The 23,950-nt window shown below is 36.6% G+C and overlaps 1 protein-coding gene and 2 long non-coding RNA genes across 13 annotated transcripts in view; 2 read left to right on the forward strand and 1 right to left on the reverse strand.

Annotated features, from left to right (window-relative positions):
* Window positions 1-5,690, forward strand: part of LOC137237245 (uncharacterized) — a 32,511-nt gene extending 26,821 nt beyond the window's left edge. Inside the window, exon 2 of the long non-coding RNA XR_010948877.1 lies at window positions 5,415-5,690. This is a non-coding gene — a long non-coding RNA (uncharacterized lncRNA). The remainder of the gene's footprint in view (window positions 1-5,414) is intronic.
* The window catches only part of LOC137237244 (probable basic-leucine zipper transcription factor Q), a 67,557-nt gene continuing 49,222 nt past the window's right edge, over window positions 5,616-23,950 (reverse strand). For 10 of the 11 annotated variants that reach the window (XM_067760658.1, XM_067760657.1, XM_067760651.1 and 7 more), the window contains one exon: window positions 17,908-18,280. In XM_067760658.1, coding sequence (XP_067616759.1) covers window positions 18,063-18,280 — 218 coding nt within the window. In that variant the 3' untranslated portion in view covers window positions 17,908-18,062. Of the gene's footprint in view, window positions 5,811-5,894; window positions 6,047-17,907; window positions 18,281-23,950 lie in introns of those variants that run through there. The other variant, XR_010948876.1, reaches the window with a different exon arrangement.
* LOC137242703 (uncharacterized) lies at window positions 9,512-11,729 on the forward strand. Its single transcript, XR_010950346.1, has 2 exons — window positions 9,512-10,483; window positions 11,389-11,729. It is a non-coding gene; the product is annotated as an uncharacterized lncRNA (long non-coding RNA).

Raw genomic sequence — 23,950 nt, forward strand, 5'->3', positions numbered from 1 at the left:
CGGCTATCATTATACTCACCCTGCAGCGAATCACACTAGTTCCGAACTAATGCATAACTATGGCAATAAGAGACGGTACTAGTTCTCATACTATCGCGCAGTGCTTTCAACAGACATTTTTAACATTGAGATATCCTACGAAATGGAAATTTCCCCCTTTACAGACCTAACGTATAAATCAGTGCATTCGATTAGCACCAGCGCGGAAGTAGTCAGTAAACCCATTACAAACTATCTCTCCCGTTTTTTCTGCAGGGCACTTATACGTTATTTTCTTCCAAGCAATGCATACACGTCGGCCGCCATAGTTTGATGGTAGCGTGCTTCGCCTACCACACCGAAGATCCTGGGTTCACGCAACGGGCAAAGCAATATCAAAATTTTAGAAAAAAAGTTTTTCAATTAGAAGAAATTTTTTCTAACGGGGTCGCTCTTCGGCAGTGTTTGGCAAACACTCCGAGTGTATCTGCCATGAAAAGCGCTCAGTGAAAACTCATCTGCCTCGCAGATGCCGTTCAGAGTAGGCCTGCCTAAAACAAGTAGATCCCGTCCCGCCGATTTGTAATAAAAATTAAAAAGGAGCACTGCGTAAATTGCAAGCGAAGCTCGGCCTAATATATCTTCGGAGGTTATCGCGTCTTACATTTATTTATTTATTTAATGGGTACTATCCTGCAGAGAAATCAACTAGTTGTAAACTACCTAAAAGCTAATATGAATTTCAAGCCAACTAGCCTGCAAATAATCGCGCTTGGTCGCAACAGATACACTAAGATTCCGTACCAGCTCGCAATCTAATGCCAATTTTAAACTTTTTTGTTGTTGTTGCAATAGCAAGACCACTCCCAAAGTATTGGGGGAGTTATGCGAATGTGGTCACTTCTTTGCCGGATAAAAGCCGGTTCGCCCCGATACTAACACCTTCTGGTACTTACTCGACTGGCTCAGAAATGATTTTTTGACCCCCAGAAACTTTGGATCTGTGGATTTTAGTAGCTTCCCCCGACAGGTATGCCTACCACGGGTATATTCTTAGCCTCCTAGCCCGCCGCATAATCTTATATCGCTTTCTTAACTGTCTCACTCGTAGATGGTATCTGCCTTTGATATATTAATTTACATATATATAAAGCTGAGACTTTGTCGCTGTCGGTACAAGTTTTGATCCTGTCACGCTGTGTATCCATTTAGCAGAGTGAGTTTTGTACACTTTTATTTTGAATAACTTCAAAACTCACACTTAGAGAATGCAGAGTCTGTAGTGTGGAACTATTACTTTGCTTGACTGCCTTCCATTGTTTCTACAGGGCAGTCAGTCAACTGCCATTTTTACATGTAAACAGCTGGTACTTTTAAGATGGACATGTCCAACGATATTTGAGGTTTCTAATAGGAATATATCAGTCGTAAGCCAGTTCAAAATTCACCAAAAAAATCCAAGTTCAAATATCGTAAATAAAATAGATAAAATACTCCGGCATATGAGAGGTCATGGGTTGGTACCGAAACCCAATTTTAACTCAAATTTGGTCGGAATTTTCTGATTTGTCCCTTTCGGACTAGTTTTATATCGATCCACTTTGATACGAGTTTGATGTTTTATAAAATAGAAGAGTCGGTACAGCAGAATCCAGTCTTTAAACGCAAACAGTCACTTTCACCCAAGTTAAACCAAACTCGTATCATGTAATAACATCCACTCACTTCCGGCTCACAAAAGCGGGTCCAGAAGATTCGCAAGCGGTCTATAGTATAATGAAATAAAACGTTCTTTAACCATACAAAACATCGTTGGCATCACTTTATCATGGGAATGGATTTGGGTTTTTTAGTAGGCCACAGAAAAACTTGTTGCAAGCCATTACAAGTATATACTACTTTTTTACTTAAAAAGGTCCAGCGAGTTTTTGCTGGGGCTATCAATATTATTGCTATTATCATTATTAAATTAAGACCGTCTGGTATGGAGGAAGTGTGCAAACCTATCATGCCAACAATGCCACATTTAATTCCGAAAAAAAGTAGCATCACAATACTTAAGAAAAATTTCTCAGCAAAAATTTATCTGCCTTGAGGTTGCCGTTCGGAGCCGGCATATAACATGTTAGTCCCGCCAATTTGTAGGAAAAAGGGTATCTCGATTTTAGTCTCCTAGGCGGTATATCGGTCCAAGTTATAATTGCATCACTAAAATCTCATTGCACAAGTGGTCGGTTCCACAGGCCAAAAATAAAAAAATCTAAGTGAAAAGTTTGTCACCAAATGTATCGTTAGTATCTCTTATTAAAACAGCCTTTTAAAAGGTATATTTGTTTTTGTTGTATTCGAACTGTACTCTTTAAGAATAGCTTCAAAAGTGAGGTTATGGTATTAGTTGGTGTTTGCATTGTGAGCATGTTAAAAATAAAGTGCAAGTTTAAGTTATTTAAAAATACATAAAGTATCATTGTATTGAAATAAGTAAAAATGAATATTGAAGCCAAAGGTATTTACTTCATTTCGAAACATTTTTAGTGTCTTTAGATTGTTGTGTTCTTTTTTGTTATTTAAAATTTCACCAGTGCCTTTATTAGTGTTTTTTACACAAATATTTCAAATTCAGCTAAAGTTTTAGTTGGGTTCCTCACCGGTCCTCACATTGGGACTTATATCCTATTATTAGCCATACTTTTAAGATTCTAAAGTGTTAATATCAGCTGCCATTTTCTGCCACTAACTATGTTTTGCGACAGTTTTCTCATAGCGTCAATCTGATAAATTATTGTCGTATGTCATATGTACTCAGATGTAACATACGACATTATTTTATCCAGTCGACGATATGCAAATGTAAAATTTTGTGTGTGTTTTTGGTTTTTTTTATTGTTATGTATGCAAGATCTTTTAATAACTTTAATTTATTTATTTAATCCTATTAAACATTGTATTTGCGATAGACACATCTTACCACTTTTGCCCCCACATCTACTTACTTTTTGTATGCATGCGGTGAAAGTGGGTGGTGGTGGGTCGGTATAAAGGTGTCACCCGCACCAATATTATGAAAAAATAATTATCACATATTTGTAAAGCTGTGACCGATGTTTCACCTTGATATCTCTACCGGAAGTATTTTTGGCCACCAACTCCATATAAGACCGACCACTGTGCATTGGTGTGATTCAAAGTGTTTTGATTCACTGCTTTGATTTCAGATAAGCAATTGCGTTTATAAATGCACTCGTAAACAATTCTTCAAAAAAAAAGCAATCAAATAAACAAATCGTTTACTATTTTACTATACACAATTATGCTTTGTCTTGTTCTTGTTATTCTTTAACAAGGGCTTTGCAACTTTATTTTAGTATTTGGCATTGAATCAAATGTGCTAGTCATACGTAGCAAAGCTTCAAATAAATCAAAAGCAGTATTCACCAAAAAATACTTTCAAGTTTTAATTTCAAACATGAATTGCCCTTGTGGAAGTGGTAAGCGTAGAAGTTGAATTTTTGTATGAATTCTGGTATAAAAAGTAGACTCAATTGATAAAAACGATGTTTTGATAAATTTTCAAAGAGTAGACGTCTTAAGATCCATGTACATATCCATGTGCGACTGTATGGATAATTACATAGCTATAGAAATTTTCCCGAAAGCAATCATTTTCAGGTGCTTTATAATCGTATATGAAAATTTTGCTTTGCAAACAATTTTTAAAAAACCTTGGGGAAAAATAACTGTCAGAAATTAAGGGGAGAACTGCTACTTCATTTGGTAAATTGTTGGTATGTACATATGTATTACAATTAAATATGCTATTTAACTGTATAATAGAAAAGCTACATAGAACTATTTTAAATAATTTGTAACGCTACGGGGCGTATGAGTAACTTTAAAAGCCGATTTCAGAAGAAAAAGTTAAATATGACTTAACTTCAGTTATAGATTTTATTTGATTGGTCTGCGGTGAGAACGGTATTAATATTAAGAGTGAATAACAGCAAATCTTATAAACATATCCGTAAAAGTGCGGTCAAAGAAAAAAGGGGCAGTAAAAATTGGACTTGTCTTTTATATTGTTTAGAACTAAGTAGGACATATCGAATTATACTATGAAACAGAGATTTATCGTTGTTTTCCCATCAAAAGTGGACATATCAATTCATTCAATTAGAGATGGAATCATCATGACATTTAGTAAAGGGGGGATGCGTGTGCATGTCAAATAATATTTGCCCATGCGTAACGGATTGAATTTTGAAGGGGATGGAATGATATCGTGCATATGTTCTTGGACCATTTTGGGACTGTTCCGTAAACATATCGGGATGACTTCCGGAACCCTTCAGGATTATTTTAAGAATTATTTCGAAACTATTTCGGTGAAATTTCGGAATCACTTCTGAATTAGTTTCAGAATCCCTTTGAGACTATTTCGAGGCCAGTTTGGAACGATTTCCGTATACATTCGGGTTTATTTTATGTATCACTTTGAGACAGCTTCAGGATCATTTCATAATTATTTTAAGTATCAATTCAGAACAACCTCTGAATCATTTTGAGACTACATATTTCCAGACTGTTTTGGGAAAGCTTTGGCATCATTTCGGGTTCACTTCGGGAATATTTTTGAAGTAATTTCGACACTTTTTTGAAACTATTTTACGACTGTTACAGGATCATCACTTCGGGACTACTTTTGGTATTCCACGAGAACTTCTTGGTCATTTCGTTACTATTTCGAAACCATTTAACCATTTTGAGTCTGTTTCCGGAATAATTTCGAGAATATTTCGGGGCCAATTTGCAACGAGTTGAAGATCGCTTCGGGTTTATTTTAGATATTTCAGAAAAGCATCAGAATCGTTTCAAAATAAAAAAAAAAATTATACTATATTGGCACTTAAGCAAGTTCAGGGTGGAATGAAACCCAAAATAAACCCGAAGTAATCTTGAAACTGTTTCAAGCTCGTCTTGAAATAGTCTCGAATCAAAAAATAATCAAAAATTTTCCCAGAATTGCACCGAAATAATTTTATAATTTCAAAATTATCCTGAAATCGTTCCAAATTGTTTTAGTCTCGATATAGTTCCGAAAATAGTCCCACACAAACCTGAAATGATCCGGTAACTCTTCCGAAATCGTTTCGAAACAACCTCGAAATGATCCTGAAGTTGTCCAAAAGCGATACCTAAAATAATCCCAAAGTAACCTTGAAAATGTTTTAAGTTGGTCCTGTAATATTCAATTTATAGTTCTAACCTTACTACCCAGGGAGGACTTGGTAAATACTAAAAATTGCATTGGCGCATATGAAATTAATTATTTTTTTGGCTTTCCAAAACATAGTGAATTTTTGAGTTGATCACTATTTTGATCTAGGTGTGTGTATCCAAATCCTAAACAATAACTTTATGATTCTCCCAAACTGTAGGCTGCAAATGTGCCACCCAACATCAAAACGGTTGCTGTGCTTGCGGTTGCTCTTGCAAATGTGGTACTAAAAAAGACGACAAATAAAACAACACCAACTAAAAACTGAACTTAATTATTTAATAATGAATAAATTTTTTAAATGGCATAACTTATTTATAAGTAAATGGAAGTGGATTGTGTATGTTAACTAATCTTTTGACTGTGTAAATATGTATATACAAATTAAAAGAAATAAACTTTGTTGATCTCTAATAAAAAATGTATAAAAATAAAATTTCAATTAAATCTTGGCTGCAGAGCGACATGCTCAATTTATGTGTTAATTTTGCTGCTCTCTCTTAAGTTATGGTGGTGCAAAGCTATAAATCTCGTTTCTACCGCCAACATGTATAAACTAAAGGTAGAGAATTTTTAAAATTTTTAAAACCATGGACAGTTTACCGACCCTCTTTTCTTTCGTTTTATAGAATATACTTACATCCGGCCATCACTTGTTTATGGGTAGTCATACATTTATGTACACCCTGTATATATTATAGAAATTCCAATATACCCTTAATAGCTCGATTGGTATGCAAATCGATTTATAGGCCGTCTGGTCAAACCCCGGGTGTTGAAGATAATGTTAAACTGAAAATTTCCAAAAAATATTGCAAGTTTTACTCAAAACCCAATTTTGCTGGATAGGTCAACTAATCGAACACCCTAATGTGTATTCATATACATATATCTATATACGCCATTGTTGTGCTCCATTGTATTGCTATTGTTAATCTTTCTCTTAAGCTTTTATGACTTAACGAACTTTGTTTATAAATGAGTGATAGTGGGACATAAATCAATGATATGGTCAGTGTGGCCAGAGGTTTTGGTTTCATCCCACTTAAAAAAAAAACCCCTACAAGTACTTTTTTACATGAAATGCATGTGAGAGACCGGGGTATTTTTTTTTTCGATTCATACACTTAATATAATTTGCCACATCAGGCTGAGTTAACAAAGTATTACACGTCGCCAAAAAACTCAAATAAATATATGTAGATTCAGGTGTTGTTGCCCGGAAAAATTGTTTTTCTTGCCCATTGAAAAAAGAAATTAAATTAATAAAATAAAATAAAATAAAAAGAAATAAAATAAAATTAAGTAAACTTAAATTAAATTAATTTCAATTCAATTCATTTAAACCAAACCAAATTAAATTAAATTATTATCAATCAAGCAGGCATTTCCCGCTTTCCTTTTTAATGTATGAAACCATTTTTAAGGCACTTTTAATTTTAATTTATTTAGCAATTTGGGAGAAATTGGCGCAAGCTAACATAGAAAGTCACACCATTAAACAAACATACATAAATATGTACAACTGAGCCCGAGTTTACAAAGCTTCTCATTCGCAACGACAACTTTACAAAAACAAATCTACATGGCACACAAATTAATATAGAGATAAAATGCCTCAATTGTGTTGTTAGTGTAGAAATGAGAAAAACTGAATTAAGCATGAAAACAAAGCAGGATGGCCTAGTGGTTAAAGGCTACTGCAGTTTCACCATGTGATTCACGGTTCGAATCCCGGTGAAACCTTTGATAACATTACAAAATTGCCTGATGATGATTACGTTGGCGGTTTTCGAAATGGGTCCATCGCAATATGAAATTCAATTATTATAAGCCGGTGTTAAGCTCATGAATTCTTAAATATAAGTATAAACTGAACGCACCATTAAACAAACATACATAAATTAAATTATATTTAATAAACCAAAATAACAACAAAAAAATAAAAGAAGTTCGGGTGTAACCGAACATTATATACTCAGCGTGAGCTTCAATTGTACATTTAATTTCAGATAAATTACTTTTCTACATAACACGTGGCATCGCCCGTTTAAAAAAAAAAATGTCTCCACATTTCCTCTTACAATAAAACTTGATAAGTGAAATATCATTAAATCAAAACTATTTTTTGCTAAGTTATAGCTTATTATTCTAGTCTACGACCCTTTTAAACTTGTTTTATATCTAAGTTGCCGTGGCCTTTAACCGATCCCGTCCATTTTTACTAGAAATATTTTCTGCTATAGGAAAATATGTGTACACAATTTCATTAAGATATGTTAATTTTTCTTGGAGTTATGGCTCCCGAAACATAGAAAATTGCTTAGTCGTAAAAGGGGTGGTGCCACTCCCATTTTCAAAAATTTTTGGTTTTCAAATTTAATGTTATAATTCAATTTAGAAAGTAAAATTCTATTGATACAAAGCTCTTTTTCGCTAAGATATAGCTTATTATTTTCGTCACGACCCTTTTAAAAATCTTTTATATAAAAGTGGGTGTGGTCTTTAACCGATCTCGTCCATTTTTTCTAGAAATATTTCCTGCTATAGGGAAAATTTGTGTACCCAATTTTATTACGATCCGTTAATTTTTCTTCGAGTTAGGCTTCTGAAACATAGAAAATTGCTTAGTCATAAAAGGGCCGGTGCCACGCCCATTTTTTTTAATTTGATGCTTTTCCTATTTTTTGTTATAAATCCAGTTGGGAAGTGAAACACCATTGATATAAAGCTCTTTTTTTCAAAGATATAGCTTATTTTATTCGTTCACGACCCTTTTAAAAATCTTTTATATAAAAGTGGGCGTGGTCCTTAGCCGATTTCGTTGATTTTTCTTCAAACCATTCCATATAGTAAAGGCAACGTCTCTGCCGAATTTTGTTACGATAGGTTTAACGATTTTTGATTTATGATTAATAATATTTGTAAAATTGATTTTATCACAAGTGGGCGGTGCCACGCCCGTTTTAAAAAAATTTTCGAAATTTTTATCAGGAGTCTCAATATCAGTGCACATGTCAAATTTCAACATTCTAGGTGTATTATTTACTAAATTATCAAGTTTTTTGTGTTTTCCAAAATTATATATACATATATAAAAAGTGGGCGTGGTTATCATCCGATTTCGCTAATTTTCAATACCAATCTATTCTGGGTTTAGATAAGATAGTGTACCAAATTTGGTGAAGATATCTCAATATTTACTCAAGTTATCGTGCTAACGGGCGGACGGACATGGCTCAATCAAATTTCTTTTCGATACTGATAATTTTGATATATGGAAGTATATATCTATCTCGATTCCTTTATACCTGTACAACCAACCGTTATCCAATCAAAGTTAATATACTCTGTGTGCAAAGCACGCTGAGTATAAAAATAGAGTAAAATGAAATAATATAAAAGAAAAAAAAATAAATAAATAAAAAGGAATAGAACGAAATTAAATTGAATAAGGTAATGCTATAAATACATCTGAATAATAAAATAAAGTTGATTTTACATTAATTAATTCAATTTAATATTTTTTAATTTTAATTGATAAATTTTTTTTTCTGTTTTTGCTATTTTCTTAGAGTTATATACTTTTTTCTTTAATACATTTTATACATGAAAGTGTTGATATGAAAAAATAAAATAAATACTTGCAAGGCGCGATAGCTTCGGGAGAGATTTTAGGCTGAGATTCTTCTAATTTGCTTCGTGCTCCTTTTTAATTTTTCCAAATGGCAAAAATAAACTCAAAGTGCTTGCTAAATCACTTTCGGGGAGCGACCCGGCTTAAAAAAGCTTTTTTCTAATTGAAAAAACAATTGTTCTTGTTTTTATCGGACTATTGATAAATGATTCAAAGTTCGATTCGAGCTCAAGGCCAGAACAATAATTTTTTTCTAATGATAATTGTTGTTATTGTTCTGGTCTTGAGCTCGAATCGAACCTTGAATAAATGAAAAAACTTATTTGTAAAATTTTGATGTTGCTTTTCCCGGGGCGTGAATCCAGGATCCTCGGTGTGGTAGGCGGAGCATGCTACCACCACACCACGCCGCCGCCGCTTCATATTAAGTTCCTGAAAATCTAATTTCTTAAGGAAAATAAAGCTCATGGGCGTTATTTCACTGCACCGGAAGTACATACAAACATATCTTTTTATAAGTTGAAAATAAATTTAGTAATATTGATGATACATACTTATATAAATGTATTGGCTATAGCTATGGACAGATGTAGAGATGGATCTACAATTTTCTGATCACAATGGCAACGATCATACGGTCTTACGGATACACCTTATGTATAAGAGAGTTTGTCGTAAGTCAAGCAGTGCTTCACAAACTAGTCGGTTAACACTTATCAAGGGAGTCAAGCTTTTGCCTTATATTGATCAAGCTATAACGAAAAATTTTGTCTGGAAACCGAATTTGACAAGAGATGCCGGAAAATCGAAAAATTAAACGTTTTTCTAAAAACCCAACTGCAAACAAAAAGTTTGGAGCTATGAGGAGGAAAGGATTGTTTTCGTCATGTATACAAATTTGAAAAACGACGTCCCTATGTATAGGTTTTATGACATAAAGAATACAAATTCTCTAAATATCGTGTATCGTATCTAATGTAAATCTGGTAAACATATTTTTAGAAGGGTCTTTGTATCTCGTTTTTAACAAACAAGCTCCACATGAAACCAAGTTCCTCGCCCTTTCTTCTGCTACTGGATACGGTGAAACGTCTATTTAAAATACATTCCAAACTGTTTCATTTGAGGTTTTTAATGGCTCTTCACATTGTTGCCTTGTTATTTTGTGACGCAGATGTTCTGAAAGAATTATTTGAGAAGCTCTGGCCTTAAATTAGAGAAAATACTGGTTTGTACTCAAACTTATTTCAATTAATAGCGACATCACAAACCTACAACAAGAAAGAAAGTCAATCGGTCTACATATTTGCACATAAAAACAAACATAGAGAATTAATCCTACACTGTTGCACACAGCACTACAGAGTCACAAGAACGAGAAATTGTTACTGACGAGATGGGATTCAGGTAGTTATGTAGTTATGAGAGAGGCTAAATATAAAAGCACAACTCAATCAAATTTTGATGATCAGTGAGTTTTGGCATTAGATCACGCACGGCAGAAAGAAATTGTGCATTGCAAATTTTTAGCAGTAGAATTCCAAATAACAACAAAAATAATCTGAGAGAAATGCCGTGCCCTTGTGGAACTGGTAAGTTTTGTTGCACAATTGTTTTAAAAGGAAGTTTATAACTGGGCAGAAAACTAAGGAGCGAAACCGAAACGGTTTAAATTTTCTGACGTGTTCTGGTTTCGTTCCTCGAAACTTATATCGATATCGTGTTTTGGAATGTAAACTGGATATTAAATTAACCATACAGTTTCATCCATTGCTCGAGTGCTCATTTTTTTAAATAGAACTTGTTCTTTAAAAAATTAAATTTTATTCCGCGTAGAAAATTAAATAAAAATTTGTATAGAAGAAGTACCAAATTATTTTTACCAAATGTTTTCGCTGACTCAAGAATTAAACTAAACACTCCCGGGAGAAAAGGCTTTGAAGAGATTTACAAGGTATAATCGAAACAGCTGTCGCCTTGTCCGTCCTGATGTCACGTTGTTTAAATTTTTCCCAAATTATTAAATAAATTATAAAATTAAAAAATTGCTTCAAATAAATGTTTTCATACATTTAAAAAAAAAGCAATATGGGTAATCCCCAATTATTAAAATCATACAAACAGACAAAATTGGTTAATTCGTTGTAGTTCTATAAATAGAACAAAAACAGCAACAAAACCAAAGTACCAAGCACAGCTTTAACACATAATTGCATACGAAGCATGCAATGTGTAAAAGATTAAAATATGCAAAAAAAGAAGGCAATTGGGAAAAACTTTACAACAACTAAGGCATGACGTAGCTGAATGCGTTTATAACCATTTCAACTATCGTAGGAGTGCGAGTTCGACTCCCACTCCCGGGAGAAAAGGCTTTGAAGAGATTTACAAGGTATAATCGAAACAGCTGTCGCCTTGTCCGTCCTGATGTCACGTTGTTTAAATTTTTCCCAAATTATTAAATAAATTATAAACTAAAAATATTTTCGTTATTCAGGTTGCAAATGTGGCACACAAGGCCAAGGAAATTGTGGTTGCGGTTCCGGCGGTGGAACTTGTCAATGTGACAAAGGCTGCTGCGACAAATAAAAGGATGAATCAACCCTTTGGACAACTGTTCTAATTATCTAGGCTCTGGGGCCAAAAATATAAACAAACTATCGAATCCATATCAAATAACATAGTGGAGTAATTAATGTTTGTATCCTATAGATACATTATTTCGAATCCCTGCGTATAAGAAAATTACAAATTATTAAATATTAAAATGATACTAACGACATTCTTTAGTTATTATGTAGAATCAATATTTAATAAATATTTAATATAAACAAAAAAGATGTTTTCAAATCTTTATAGCGGAACGCACTCATCACAGCTGCTGAACCGTAAGTGTATTTTTGAAGAAAATCCTCTTTGTTCTATAATTGCAGTCGATTATAAATTATTATACTCAGTTGAGCAGAGCTCACAGAGTATATTAACTTTGATTGAATAACGGTTGGTTGTACAGGTATAAAGGAATCGAGATAGATATAGACTTCCATATATCAAAATTATCAGTATCGAAAAAAAATTCGATTGAGCCATGTCCGTCCGTCCGTCCGTCTGTCCGTTAACACGATAACTTGAGTAAATTTTGAGGTATCTTAATGAAATTTGGTATGTAGGTTCCTGGGCACTCATCTCAGATCGCTATTTAAAATGGACGATATCGGACAATAACCACGCCCACTTTTTCGATATCGAAAATTACGAAAAATGAAAAAAATGCCATAATTATATACCAAATACAAAAAAAGCAATGAAACATGGTAATTTTATTGGTCTATTGACGCAAAATATAACTTTAGAAAAAAACTTGGTAAAATGGGTGTGACACCTACCATATTAAGTAGAAGAAAATGAAAAAGTTTTGCAGGGCGAAATCAAAAGCCCTTGGAATCTTGGAAGGAATACTGTACGTGGTATTACATATATAAATAAATTAGCGGTACCCGACAGATGATGTTCTGGATCACCCTGGTCCACATTTAGGTAGATATCTCGAAAACGCCTTCATATATACAACTAAGGGCCACTCCCTTTTAAAACCCTCATTAATACCTTTAATTTGATACCCATATCGTACAAACACATTCTAGAGTCACCCCTGGTCCACGTTTATGGCGATATCTCGAAAAGGCGTCCACATATAGAACTAAGGCCAACTCCTTTTTAAAATACTCATTAACACCTTTCATTTGATACCCATATCGTACAAACAAATTCTAGAGTCACCCCTGGTCCACCTTCATGTCGATATCTCGAAAAGGCGTCCACCTATAGAACTAAGGCCCACGCCTTTTTAAAATACTCATTAACACCTTTCATTTGATACCCATATCGTACAAAAACATTCTAGAGTCACCCCTGGCCCACCTTTATGGCGATATCTCGAAAAGGCATCCACCTATAGAACTAAGGCCCACTTCCTTTTAAAATACTCATTAACACCTTTCATTTGATACCCATATCGTATAAACAAATTCTAGAGTCACCCCTGGTCCACCTTTATGTCGATATCTCGAAAAGGCGTCCACCTATAGAACTAAGGCCCAGGCCCTTTTAAAATACTCATTAACACCTTTCATTTGATACCCATATCGTACAAACAAATTCTAGATTCACCCCTGGTCCACCTTTATGGCAATATCTCGAAACGGTGTCCACCTATAGAACTAAGGCCCACACCCTTTTAAAATACTCATTAACACCTTTCATTTGATACCCATATCGTACAAACAAAATCTAGAGTCACCCCGGTCTACCTTTATGGAGATATCTCGAAAAGGCGTCCACCTATAGAACTAAGACCCACGCCCTTTTAAAATGCTCATTAACACCTTTCATTTGATACCCATATCGTACAAACAAATTCTAGAGTAACCCCTGGTCCACCTTTATGGCGATATCTCGAAAAGGCGTCAACCTATAGAACTAAGGCCCACACCCTTTTAAAATACTCATTAGCACCTTTCATTTATACCCATATTGTACAAACGCATTCTAGAGTCACCCCTGGTCCACGTTTATGGCGATATCCCGAAAAGGCGTCCACCCATAGAACAAAGGCCCACTCCCTTTTAAAACACTTATTACACTTTTCGTTTGACACCCATATTGTACAAACGCATTCTAGAGTCAACCCAGGTCCACTTTTATAACGATATTCCGAAATGCGTCCACCTATAGAACTTAGGCCCACTCCCTTTTAAAATACTCATTAACACCTTTCATTTGATACCCATATAGTACCAACAAATTCTATAGTCACCCCTGGTCCACGTTTATGGCGATATCTCGAAAAGGCGTCCACATATAGAACTAAGGCCCACGCCCTCTTAAAATACTCATTAACACCTTTCATTTGATACTCATACCGTACAAACAAATTCTAGAGTCACCCCTGGTCCATCTTTATGGCGATATCTCGAAAAGGCGTACATCTATAGAACTTAGACCCACGCTCTTTTAAAATACTCACTAATACCTTTCATTTGATACCCATATCGTACAAAATAAATTCTAGAGTCACCTCTGGTTCACCTTTATGGCGATATCTCGAAAAGACGTCCACCTATAGAACTTAGGCCCACTCCCTTTTAAAATTATCATTAACACATTTCATTTGATACCCATATCGTACAAACAAATTCTCGAGTCAGGCCTGGTCCACCTTTATGGCGATATCCCTAAATGGCGTCCATCTATAGATCTGTGGCCTACTTCCTCTTAAAATACTCTTTAATACCTTCCATTTGATACACATGTCATACAAACACATTCCAGGGTTACCCTAGGTTCCTTTTACAATATGGTGATTTCCCTTACTTTGTCTCCACAGCTCTCCACTGAGTATGTAATGTTCGGTTACACCCGAACTTAGCCTTCCTTACTTGTTTTTTATTTATTTTAAACTTTGTTTTTGCCACAATGCCCATTTTTGAAAGTTTTCGCGACTTAGCTGCAATCAGCTTCCATTGACGAGGATACAGTGCATGTCGTCTAGAGAAGACCAAAGCATACGCCACTGTAGTTGTTGTTGTTTTAGCGATAAGGTTACTCACCGAAGGCTTTGGGGAGTGTTATCAATGTGATGGTCCTTTGCCGGATACAGATACGGTACGCTCCGGTAACACAGCACCAGTAAAGTGCTAGCCCGACCATCTCGGGAACGATTTATATGGCCACATTAAACCTTCGGGCCATCCATCCCTCCCCACCCCCAAGTTCCATGAGGAGCTTGGGGTCGCCAGAGCCTCGTTTGTTAGTGAAACAGGATTCGCCGCGGATAGGTGAGGTTGACAATTGGGTTTGGAGAAGCTATATATTGCGCTGGCAACCCGAAGAGTTGCGCTACACAGCCCCTTGAATATGGTATTTTCTGACCCCCTAACCCGCTGGGGAACGCCTCTATTTGTACTCCCTTATAATATATTGTACAATAGCGGTTTGGATATGAATAATCAAATTATCTAGCATCGGTCTATAGAAATCACACGATTCGAGGTCACTTTGTCGATGTATGTGGTTAAGGATTGAAGTATCGGTGTCGTCATCTCTCTCGCTTTCCTACAATGAGGTGAAATGTTTTCACCATAGCTTGAGCACGCTCTTTACTTCGGTTACCAAGTCGTCGTTAACATCCCTACAGAAATTTACCCGGGTGAAGGAACATGATATAAGCACAAATGATTCAAATGCTTTCAGTGTTCATGTACCGGTAAGAACGCATGAGCGTAGGACATATTCATATTCCGATTTAACAGAGTAATCCAGAATGTCATAAGGAAATGAAGCATGATGTACACTCAAAAGTGCAACTTTAACAGTTAAGCTTGAAAATCGTAAATTCTTCGTAAGAATATTTTATCCCATTCTGCCTAGCAAGTAACAACCCAGGTTTTTTCCTGAATCACAATGTCCTTATCTATGTCTCTATCAGCTGTGCCAACTCTCATTGTGCCCCACCTGTTTTACGATTTCCCTATACCCTATTGACGCCGCTCGTCAGCTGTTTGAGTTCAAGACACTTTCTGAGCGAGATGTAGCTAAGATTTTAAACAGGATTCGGTTGGAGATGACCAATTTTTACGTCATTCTTTCAATTCGGTTTCCTCATGCTTTGAACGTTTCAAGTATGCTTCCAGTGGCCAAAACTAAATCTGCTTGTATTTCCAGTGGTATTTGTCTAAATATTTTCTTGCTTGCCTTATTAATGTTATTTTTTCTAGTGGGGGCGTGTTACTGCCCGCTTTTCCAACATTCTACAGATTACAATGTAGAGTATATACACCCAACCCCATCCCGCTGCCACTCCCTCTACCACTCCCACCACGATTTGCTCAAATCTGTAATCTTTATACCGGAGTCGGAGTAAAAAATGAAGGTCCCGTCCCTCCAATTTATAGGAAAAATTAAAAGGAGCACGACGCAAATTGGAAGAGCACCTCGACCAAAAATCCAAAGTTATCCAAAATTCAATAATAGAGTATATATTAACCTGGGTCGATTTGTATGGACGAAAGTTAACCGATATCGCGCCATCGAAAACCCAAAAAATATTTTTTTTTTTTCAAAAAACTGTTGTAAAAACGTTGCCGATAACAGTTTTTTGAAAAAAAAATATTTTTTGGGTTTTGGGGAGTGTTTTCGTCGAAAAATTGATCCTTTCGCCTTTTTTTTTCGCAGGCTCGAAAATTATTTTTTTGGGTATGCGCAGTGGAACTTTTTTTCCTGAGCCCAAATCCTATCGAAAAATCGATGGCGCGATATCAGTTAATAAATCGACCCAGTCTAGTATATATATATACTCAAATATCAATAGTTTGGCCAAACAGATACGAAATTTAAACAAAATTACATTGACATTGCCTGGGGGCGTGGCCCGTACTGCCAAAATTTTATATAACAATTGCTTTTTCTGACGTCATAAAATCGCTACATACAAAAGTAAGGGAAATAGATTTTCTTTGTAATCTTGTTTTGGAATTTTTCAAGAATTTTCTTATGTATTCGCTTTTTCTAGACGGAATTATTGCGAATCATCGAAACCGGTCCAGGCTTTCTTGAGTCATAAGCATAGGAATTACCGTCATTTTCATTTATATTGTATGTATTGTATGCTTATTGCTAGCTTAAACTTGAGAAGTTACCAATATTCTAACAACATTATAATAAATCGTATTCTGAATACAGTAAGGACCATCAGATGTTTGTATAGGAATGTTATTGCTAAATCCTCTGCTCTAAAAATAAGTATTATGCAAGGAACTCGAATTATTTTGTATGTTACTATGAAGTTTCAAAATTGGTTAAATTAGTTCAATTTGCAAAAATATTGGGTTTCACAAACGGATGAAGTCTGTGTGCCCGACTCTAAGCCTGTGATTACTTGTTCAAGTATTAATTAACGTAACTTTTTTATGCGGTTTCCATTTCAACTCAAATCAATGTTATACACCGAAAGAAATTACGGCACTAAATTCAACAAATCGGGTTTTTCATTCTCTCAGATAACCGAGGTTTTTGTTAAGAAACCAAATTTGTTTAGTCATTTCAATAGAAACGAAAATATTGTTCTCAAGTTAACGATATTCTGTAGACATAATAGATTTCAGTCAATTTAACTCTTTTTTCTGTTAAAAGAACTGAATTCGTTGGTAGTTTCAACAGCGAATGACTGTCGAACTGTGTTCGTGTCATGCGCTCGCCAGGTCAAGGCTCCAGTTATTAGGGGCGGCAGAGTCGCCAGATCTCGAGGCAGCAATTAAGCTAGGTCTTAGAAAACTTCTAGTATTTGCCAAGAGGAGGAAGTTATTCTATAACATAAGTCCTGTTACGTGATAGGGGTTCTTCCGTTTGGTCGTCAAACAAATTCTGGTAACACTATGGACACATTCAGTCTATGTGAGGTCTTTATTTACCGACCAGTTCAACCTAACCTAACTGTCAATATTATGTAGAGAAGCTTACACTCACCATACTCACTAGTTTGTTCTTATGACGATGGTATCATAGAAATCTCTGTCATATCAAGAGCCTTTACAGTTATTCAAACAGTTCTAATTGTTATTCTTAGGCCTACTTGCAGAGCGGCAGGTTATTTTTTAGCACAGAGTTATTTGAAAAAAATTTCCAAAAATGTACGAGTTTAACCGCTCATTTCAGGTTTACTCTGAGTTGTAAAATTAACTTGTCGTTCTGCAAGTTGGTCTTGGAGTGACGGTAACAACTGTTAAGGTGACAGAACTATGTATGATGAACATTTCTTTCTCAATCTGACTATTGAAACGGTCAATTCAGAATCAACAATTTGTGCGAAGTTCACTCAACAGCCATTTGCGATGGATAAAAATTTACAGAGATTTATCTTGAATTCATCCGTAACTCGGTTGATTTCACCAGCTTTTTTCTTTCGATGTAAAGACTGTAATATCAGCCATACATATTACATTACAAATATTACATTGTAATCACTATATGTTTATTTGTATGTATATACATATCACTTGATTAAAAACATTAAAAATATATGTAAAAAAAACAAATACCAATTAATAGTTAAGTATTGAGCAAAGGTAAATAAATAACAAAACACTTAAAAGAAATATTAAGCAAATTTTGAAATCACTTAATAACAATATTTTGTGCAAGCCTTTTAACAAAATCAACATTCAAAATATTTGCCATCCATGTGAGTAAAGACTTTTTAGGTGGGCGGCAATGACGCAGACCCGCCTCCTGGCAGCAAACATTCGGGAAGCAATCCAACGTGGATTCGCATGTTTTCGGATGTAAATCGAATATAGGCGGCGGTGCTGGTGTGCATTCAAGATATTCTGATACTGGAAGTAAACGTAAGAATAAGAAATGATAAACCCAAAAAAAACAAGTAAGGAAGGCTAAGTTCGGGTGTAACCGAACATTACATACTCAGTTGAGAGCTATGGAGACAAAATAAGGAAAATCACCATGTAGGAAAATGAACCTAGGGTAACCCTGGAATGTGGTTGTATGACATGTGTATCAAATGGAAGGTATTAAAAAGTATTTTAAGAGAGAGTAGGCCATAGTTCTATGGATGGACGCCATTTAGGGATATCGCCATAAAGGTGGACCAGGGCTGACTCTAGAATGTGTGTGTACGATATGGGTATCAAATGAAAGGTGATAATGAGTACTTTAAAAGGGAATGGGCTTTAGTTCTATAGGTGAACGCCTTTTCGAGAAATCGCCATAAAGGTGGACCAGGGGTGACTCTAGAATATGTTTGTACGATATGGGTATCAAATGAAAGCTGTTAATGAATATTTTGAAAAGCAGTGATCCTTAGTTCCATAGGTGGACGCCGTTTCGAGATATCGCCATAAAGGTGGACCAGGGGTGTCTCTAGTTGTACGATATGGGAATCAAATGAAAGGTGTTACTGAGCATTTTAAGAGGGAGTGGGCATTAGGTCTATAGGTGCACGCCTTTTCGAAATGTCGCCATTAGGGTGGGCCAGGGGTGACTCTAGAATGTGTTTGTATGATATGGGTATCAAATGAAAGATGGTAATGAGTATTTTAAAAGGGAGTAATCCTTAGTTCTATAGGTGGACGCCTTTTCGAGATATCGCCATAAAGGTGGACCAATGGTGACTCTAGAATGTTTGTACGATATGGGTATCAAACGAAAGGTGCTACTGAGCATTTTAAGAGGAAGTGGGCATGAGGTCTATAGGTGGACGCCTTTTCGAGGTATCGTCATTAGGGTGGGCCAGGGGTGACTCTAGAATGTGTTTGTACGATATGGGTATCAAACGAAAGGTGTTACTGATCATTTTAAGATGGAGTGGGCATTAGGTCTATAGGTGGACGCCTTTTCGAGATATCGCCATTAGGGTGAGCCAGGGGTGACTCTAGAATGTTTGTACGATATGGGTATCAAACGAAAGGTGTTACTGAGCATTTTAAGAGGGAGTGGGCATTAGGTCTATAGGTGGACGCCTTTTCGAGATATCGCCATTAGGGTGGGAAAGGGGTGACTCTAGAATGTTTTTGTACGATATGGGTATCAAATGAAAGGTGGTAATGAGTATTTTAAAAGGGAGTAATCCTTAGTTCTATAGGTGGACGCCTTTTCGAGATATCGCCATAAACGTGGACCAAGGGTGACTCTAGAATGTTTGTACGATATGGATATCAAACGAAAGGTGTTACTGAGCATTTTAAGAGGGAGTGGGCATTAGGTCTATAGGTGGACGCCTTTTCGAGATATCGCCATTAGGGTGGGCCAGGGGTGACTCTAGAATGTTTGTACGATATGGGTATCAAACGAAAGGTGTTACTGAGCATTTTAAGAGGGAGTGGGCATTAGGCCTATAGGTGGACGCCTTTTCGAGATATCGCCATTAGGGTGGGCCAGGGTGACTCTAGAATGTGTTTGTACGATATGGGTATCAAATGAAAGGTGGTAATGAGTATTTTAAAAGGGAGTAATCCTTAGTTCTATAGGTGGACGCCTTTTCGAGATATCGCCATAAAGGTGGACCAAGGGTGACTCTACAATGTTTGTACGATATGGATATCAAACGAAAGGTGTTACTGAGCATTTTAAGAGGGAGTGGGCATTAGGTCTATATGTGCACGCCTTTTCGAGATATCGCCATTAGGGTGGGCCAGGGGTGACTCTAGAATGTTTGTACGATATGGGTATCATACGAAAGGTGTTACTGAGCATTTTAAGAGGGAGTGGGCATTAGGTCTATAGGTGGACGCCTTTTCGAGATATCGCCATTAGGGTGGGCCAGGGGTGACTCTAGAATGTTTGTACGATATGGGTATCAAACGAAAGGTGCTACTGAGCATTTTAAGAGGGAGTTGACATTAGGTATATAGGTGGTCGCCTTTTCGAGATATCGCCATTAGGGTGGGCCAGGGGTGACTCTAGAATGTTTGTACGATATGGGTATCAAACGAAAGGTGTTACTGAGCATTTTAAGAGGGAGTGGGCATTAGGTCTATAGGTGGACGCCTTTTCGAGATATCGCCATTAGGGTGGGCCAGGGTGATTCTAGAATGTGTTTGTACGATATGGATATCAAATTAAAAGTATTAATGAGGGTTTTAAAAGCGAGTGGCCCTTAGATGTATATGTGAAGGCGTTCTCGCGATATCGACCAAAATGTGGACCAGGTGATACAGAAAATCATCTGTCGGGTACTGCTAATTTATTTATATATGCAATACCTTTAACAGTATTCCTGCCAAGATTCCAAGGGCTGTTGATTTCGCCTTGTAGAACTTTTTCATTTTCTTCTACTTAATATGGTAGGTGTCACACCCATTTTACAAAGTTTTTTCCAAAGTTATATTTTGCGTCAATAAACCAATCCAGTTACCATGTTTCATCCCTTTTTTCGTAGTTGGTATAGAATTATGGCATTTTTTTCATTTTTCGTAATTTTCGATATCGATAAAGTGGGCGTGGTTATGGTCGGATTTCGGCCATTTTTTATACCAAGATAAAGTGAGTTCAGATAAGTACGTGGGCTAAGTTTAGTAAAGATATATCGGTTTTTGCTCAAGTTATTGTGTTAACGGCCGAGCGGAAGGACAGACGGTGGACTGTGTATAAAAACTGGGCGTGGCTTCCACCGATTTCGCCCATTTTCACAGACAACAGTTACCGTCACAGAATCTATGCTCCTACCAAATTTGAGAAGGATTGGTAAATTTTTGTTCGACTTATGGCATTAAAAGTATTCTAGACAAACTAAATGAAAATGGGCGGAGCCACGCCCATTTTGAAATTTTCTTTTATTTTTGGATTTTGTTGCATCATATCATTACTGGAGTTGAATTTTGACTTAATTTACTTATATACAGTAAAGATATTAACTTTTTTGTTAAAATTTGAATTTAAAAAAAAATTTTTTTAAAAAGTGGGCGTGTTCTTCATCCAATTTTGCTAATTTTTATTTAGCACATATATAGTAATAGTAGTAACGTTCCTGCCAAATTTCATCATGATATCTTCAACGACTGCCAAATTACAGCTTGCAAAACTTTTAAATTACCTTCTTGTAAAAGTGGGCGGTGCCACGCCCATTGTCCAAAATCTTACTAGTTTTCTATTCTGCGTCATCACGTCAACCCATCTACCAAGTTTCATCGCTTTAACCGCCTTTGGCAATGAATTATCGCATTTTTTCGGTTTTTCGAAATTTTCGATATCGAAAAAGTGGGCGTGGTTATAGTCCGATATCGTTCATTTTAAATAGCGATCTGAGATGAGTGCTCGGGAACCTACGTACCAAATTTCATCAAGATACCTCAAAATTTACTCAAGTTATCGTGTTAACGGACGGACGGACGGACGGACGGACGGACGGACGGACATGGCTCAATCAAATTTTTTTTCGATCCTGATTATTTTGATATATGGAAGTCTATATCTATCTCGATTCCTTTATATATGTACAACCAACCGTTATCCAATCAAACTTAATATACTCTGTGAGCTCTGCTCAACTGAGTATAAAAAAATAATAATTATTAAAAAGTGTTTTTTATTATAAATTTTTTAACTGTTACGATAATTACACTGAGATATTTGCACTATCAAACTCGCGATTGCCTCATTACCATGAAAACCTTGCAAAGGAAACGACTTTTCAAATGAGTTTGCTAGGCTTACACGGCTTACGAGCTTTACGAGGGACTTGCGAACGTTCGTGAGATGCCATTTTATAAAACCATTGGATTATGGTGAACGTAAAATAAAATTTTATTGAAATCTAATTTTCTTGACGAGAAAGACTGGACGCCAAAGTCAACGAAATGATTGGACCTTATCAGTGTGGCTTCAGACCTGGGCAAAAATACAGGAGGTCTCATTTGACTCAAGTCATCGATACCTCGATACTTTGGCCACATACTCGATACCTCCCTAATTTAAAGCAAATTTGCTACTAGCCTATCATCAGCATGGCCTTAGAGAACTACATAGCACAACCACCGCGCTAAATGCCATTAGCACCCAGATAAATTGCGGTTTAAATCAAAACCCCCAGCATAGAACAGTACTCGTAGCGCTAGACCTATCAAAAGCTTTTGATACGGTCAACCATGGCAAGTTACTGCAAGACCTGGAAGGATCTACCCTTCCCTCAAGTCTTAAAAGGTGGACCGCAAATTATCTGGGTGGTCGGCAGGCAACGGTGCAATTTCGGAACGCAACATCCAAACCAAGAAGAATTAAACAAGGAGTGCCACAGGGTGGTGTCCTATCCCCACTTTTGATTAATTTCTAAATATCAAAGCTACCTTCGCCACCAGAAGGAGTCACTATCGTTTCCTACGCCGATGACTGCAGAATAATGGCCACAGGCCCACAGATCGATGAGCTTTGCAACAAAATAAACAGCTACCTACCTAATCTCTTCAGTTCTTTCGCCTCGCGAAACCTGACATTATCACCGACTAAATCATCGGCGACCTTATTTATAACATGGACGTCCCAGATGTCGACCATTTTGAACGTCAATGGCACTACGCTACCAACTGTCTTACACCCCAAAATCTTGGGTGTGACGTTTGATCAGGATCTACATTGTGGTGAGCATGCAGCCGCAATTGTACCAGATTTTGGGGAGGGTTATCGATGTTAATGGCTCTTTCCCCGATATAGATACGGTACGTTCCGGTAAAGAGCACCAATAAACTAGCCCGACCATCTCGGGAACCATTTAATATGACCATGAGGAACTTGGGGTCGCCAGAGCTTCACCTGCTAAATATGTGTATGATACTTTCATATTTGTAACAGGATCCGTCCCGCGTGGGTGAGGTTGACAATTGTATTGCGGAAGATGTGAATTGCGCTTGTGAACCCCTTAATCCCAGTCGGGGATGGATACAATCTGTTGGTGCAGGACGACCAAGAGTCTGTGTGTTAATAAAAAAACAGATTAAAGTATTTCTTCAGTATAATCTCAGCAAACTGGGACTGACCGACCTCGCCTTACATGACTCATCATGTATCGGTGGCGCCACTTGCTATTATCAATCACCCACCTTCTCACTTCGGCCGAGCTAGGAAGCTTAAGACATTCCCGCGGTGGGCATGCCTGTCATAGGAGGTGGCTAAAATCCACCAGACCCAGAATGCTTGATATGGCCACATCATATAGTTCCCGATATGGTCGGGCTAATACCTTTATGACGCTAATTTTCGGAACGGCGGTGATCGTGGTGCGGTGGTAGCGTACTCCGGCTAAAACACAGAAGATTCTGATTTCAAGTCCCGGGATAAGCAGCATCAAAAAATTTAGAAACAAGTTTTTTCAATTAGAAAAAAATGTTTCCTAAGCGGGGTCGCCCTTTGGCAGTGATTTTAAAAACACTCCAGTGCATTTCTGCTATGAAAAGCTCCTCAGTGAAAATTCATTTGCCTTGCAGATGCAGTTCGGAGTCGGCGTAAAACATACAGGTCTCATTTCACCAATTCGTAGAAAAAATTAAAAGGAGCAC

Source organism: Eurosta solidaginis, chromosome 1 (genome assembly GCF_040869045.1).
Source record: "Eurosta solidaginis isolate ZX-2024a chromosome 1, ASM4086904v1, whole genome shotgun sequence".
NCBI lineage: Eukaryota > Metazoa > Arthropoda > Insecta > Diptera > Tephritidae > Eurosta > Eurosta solidaginis.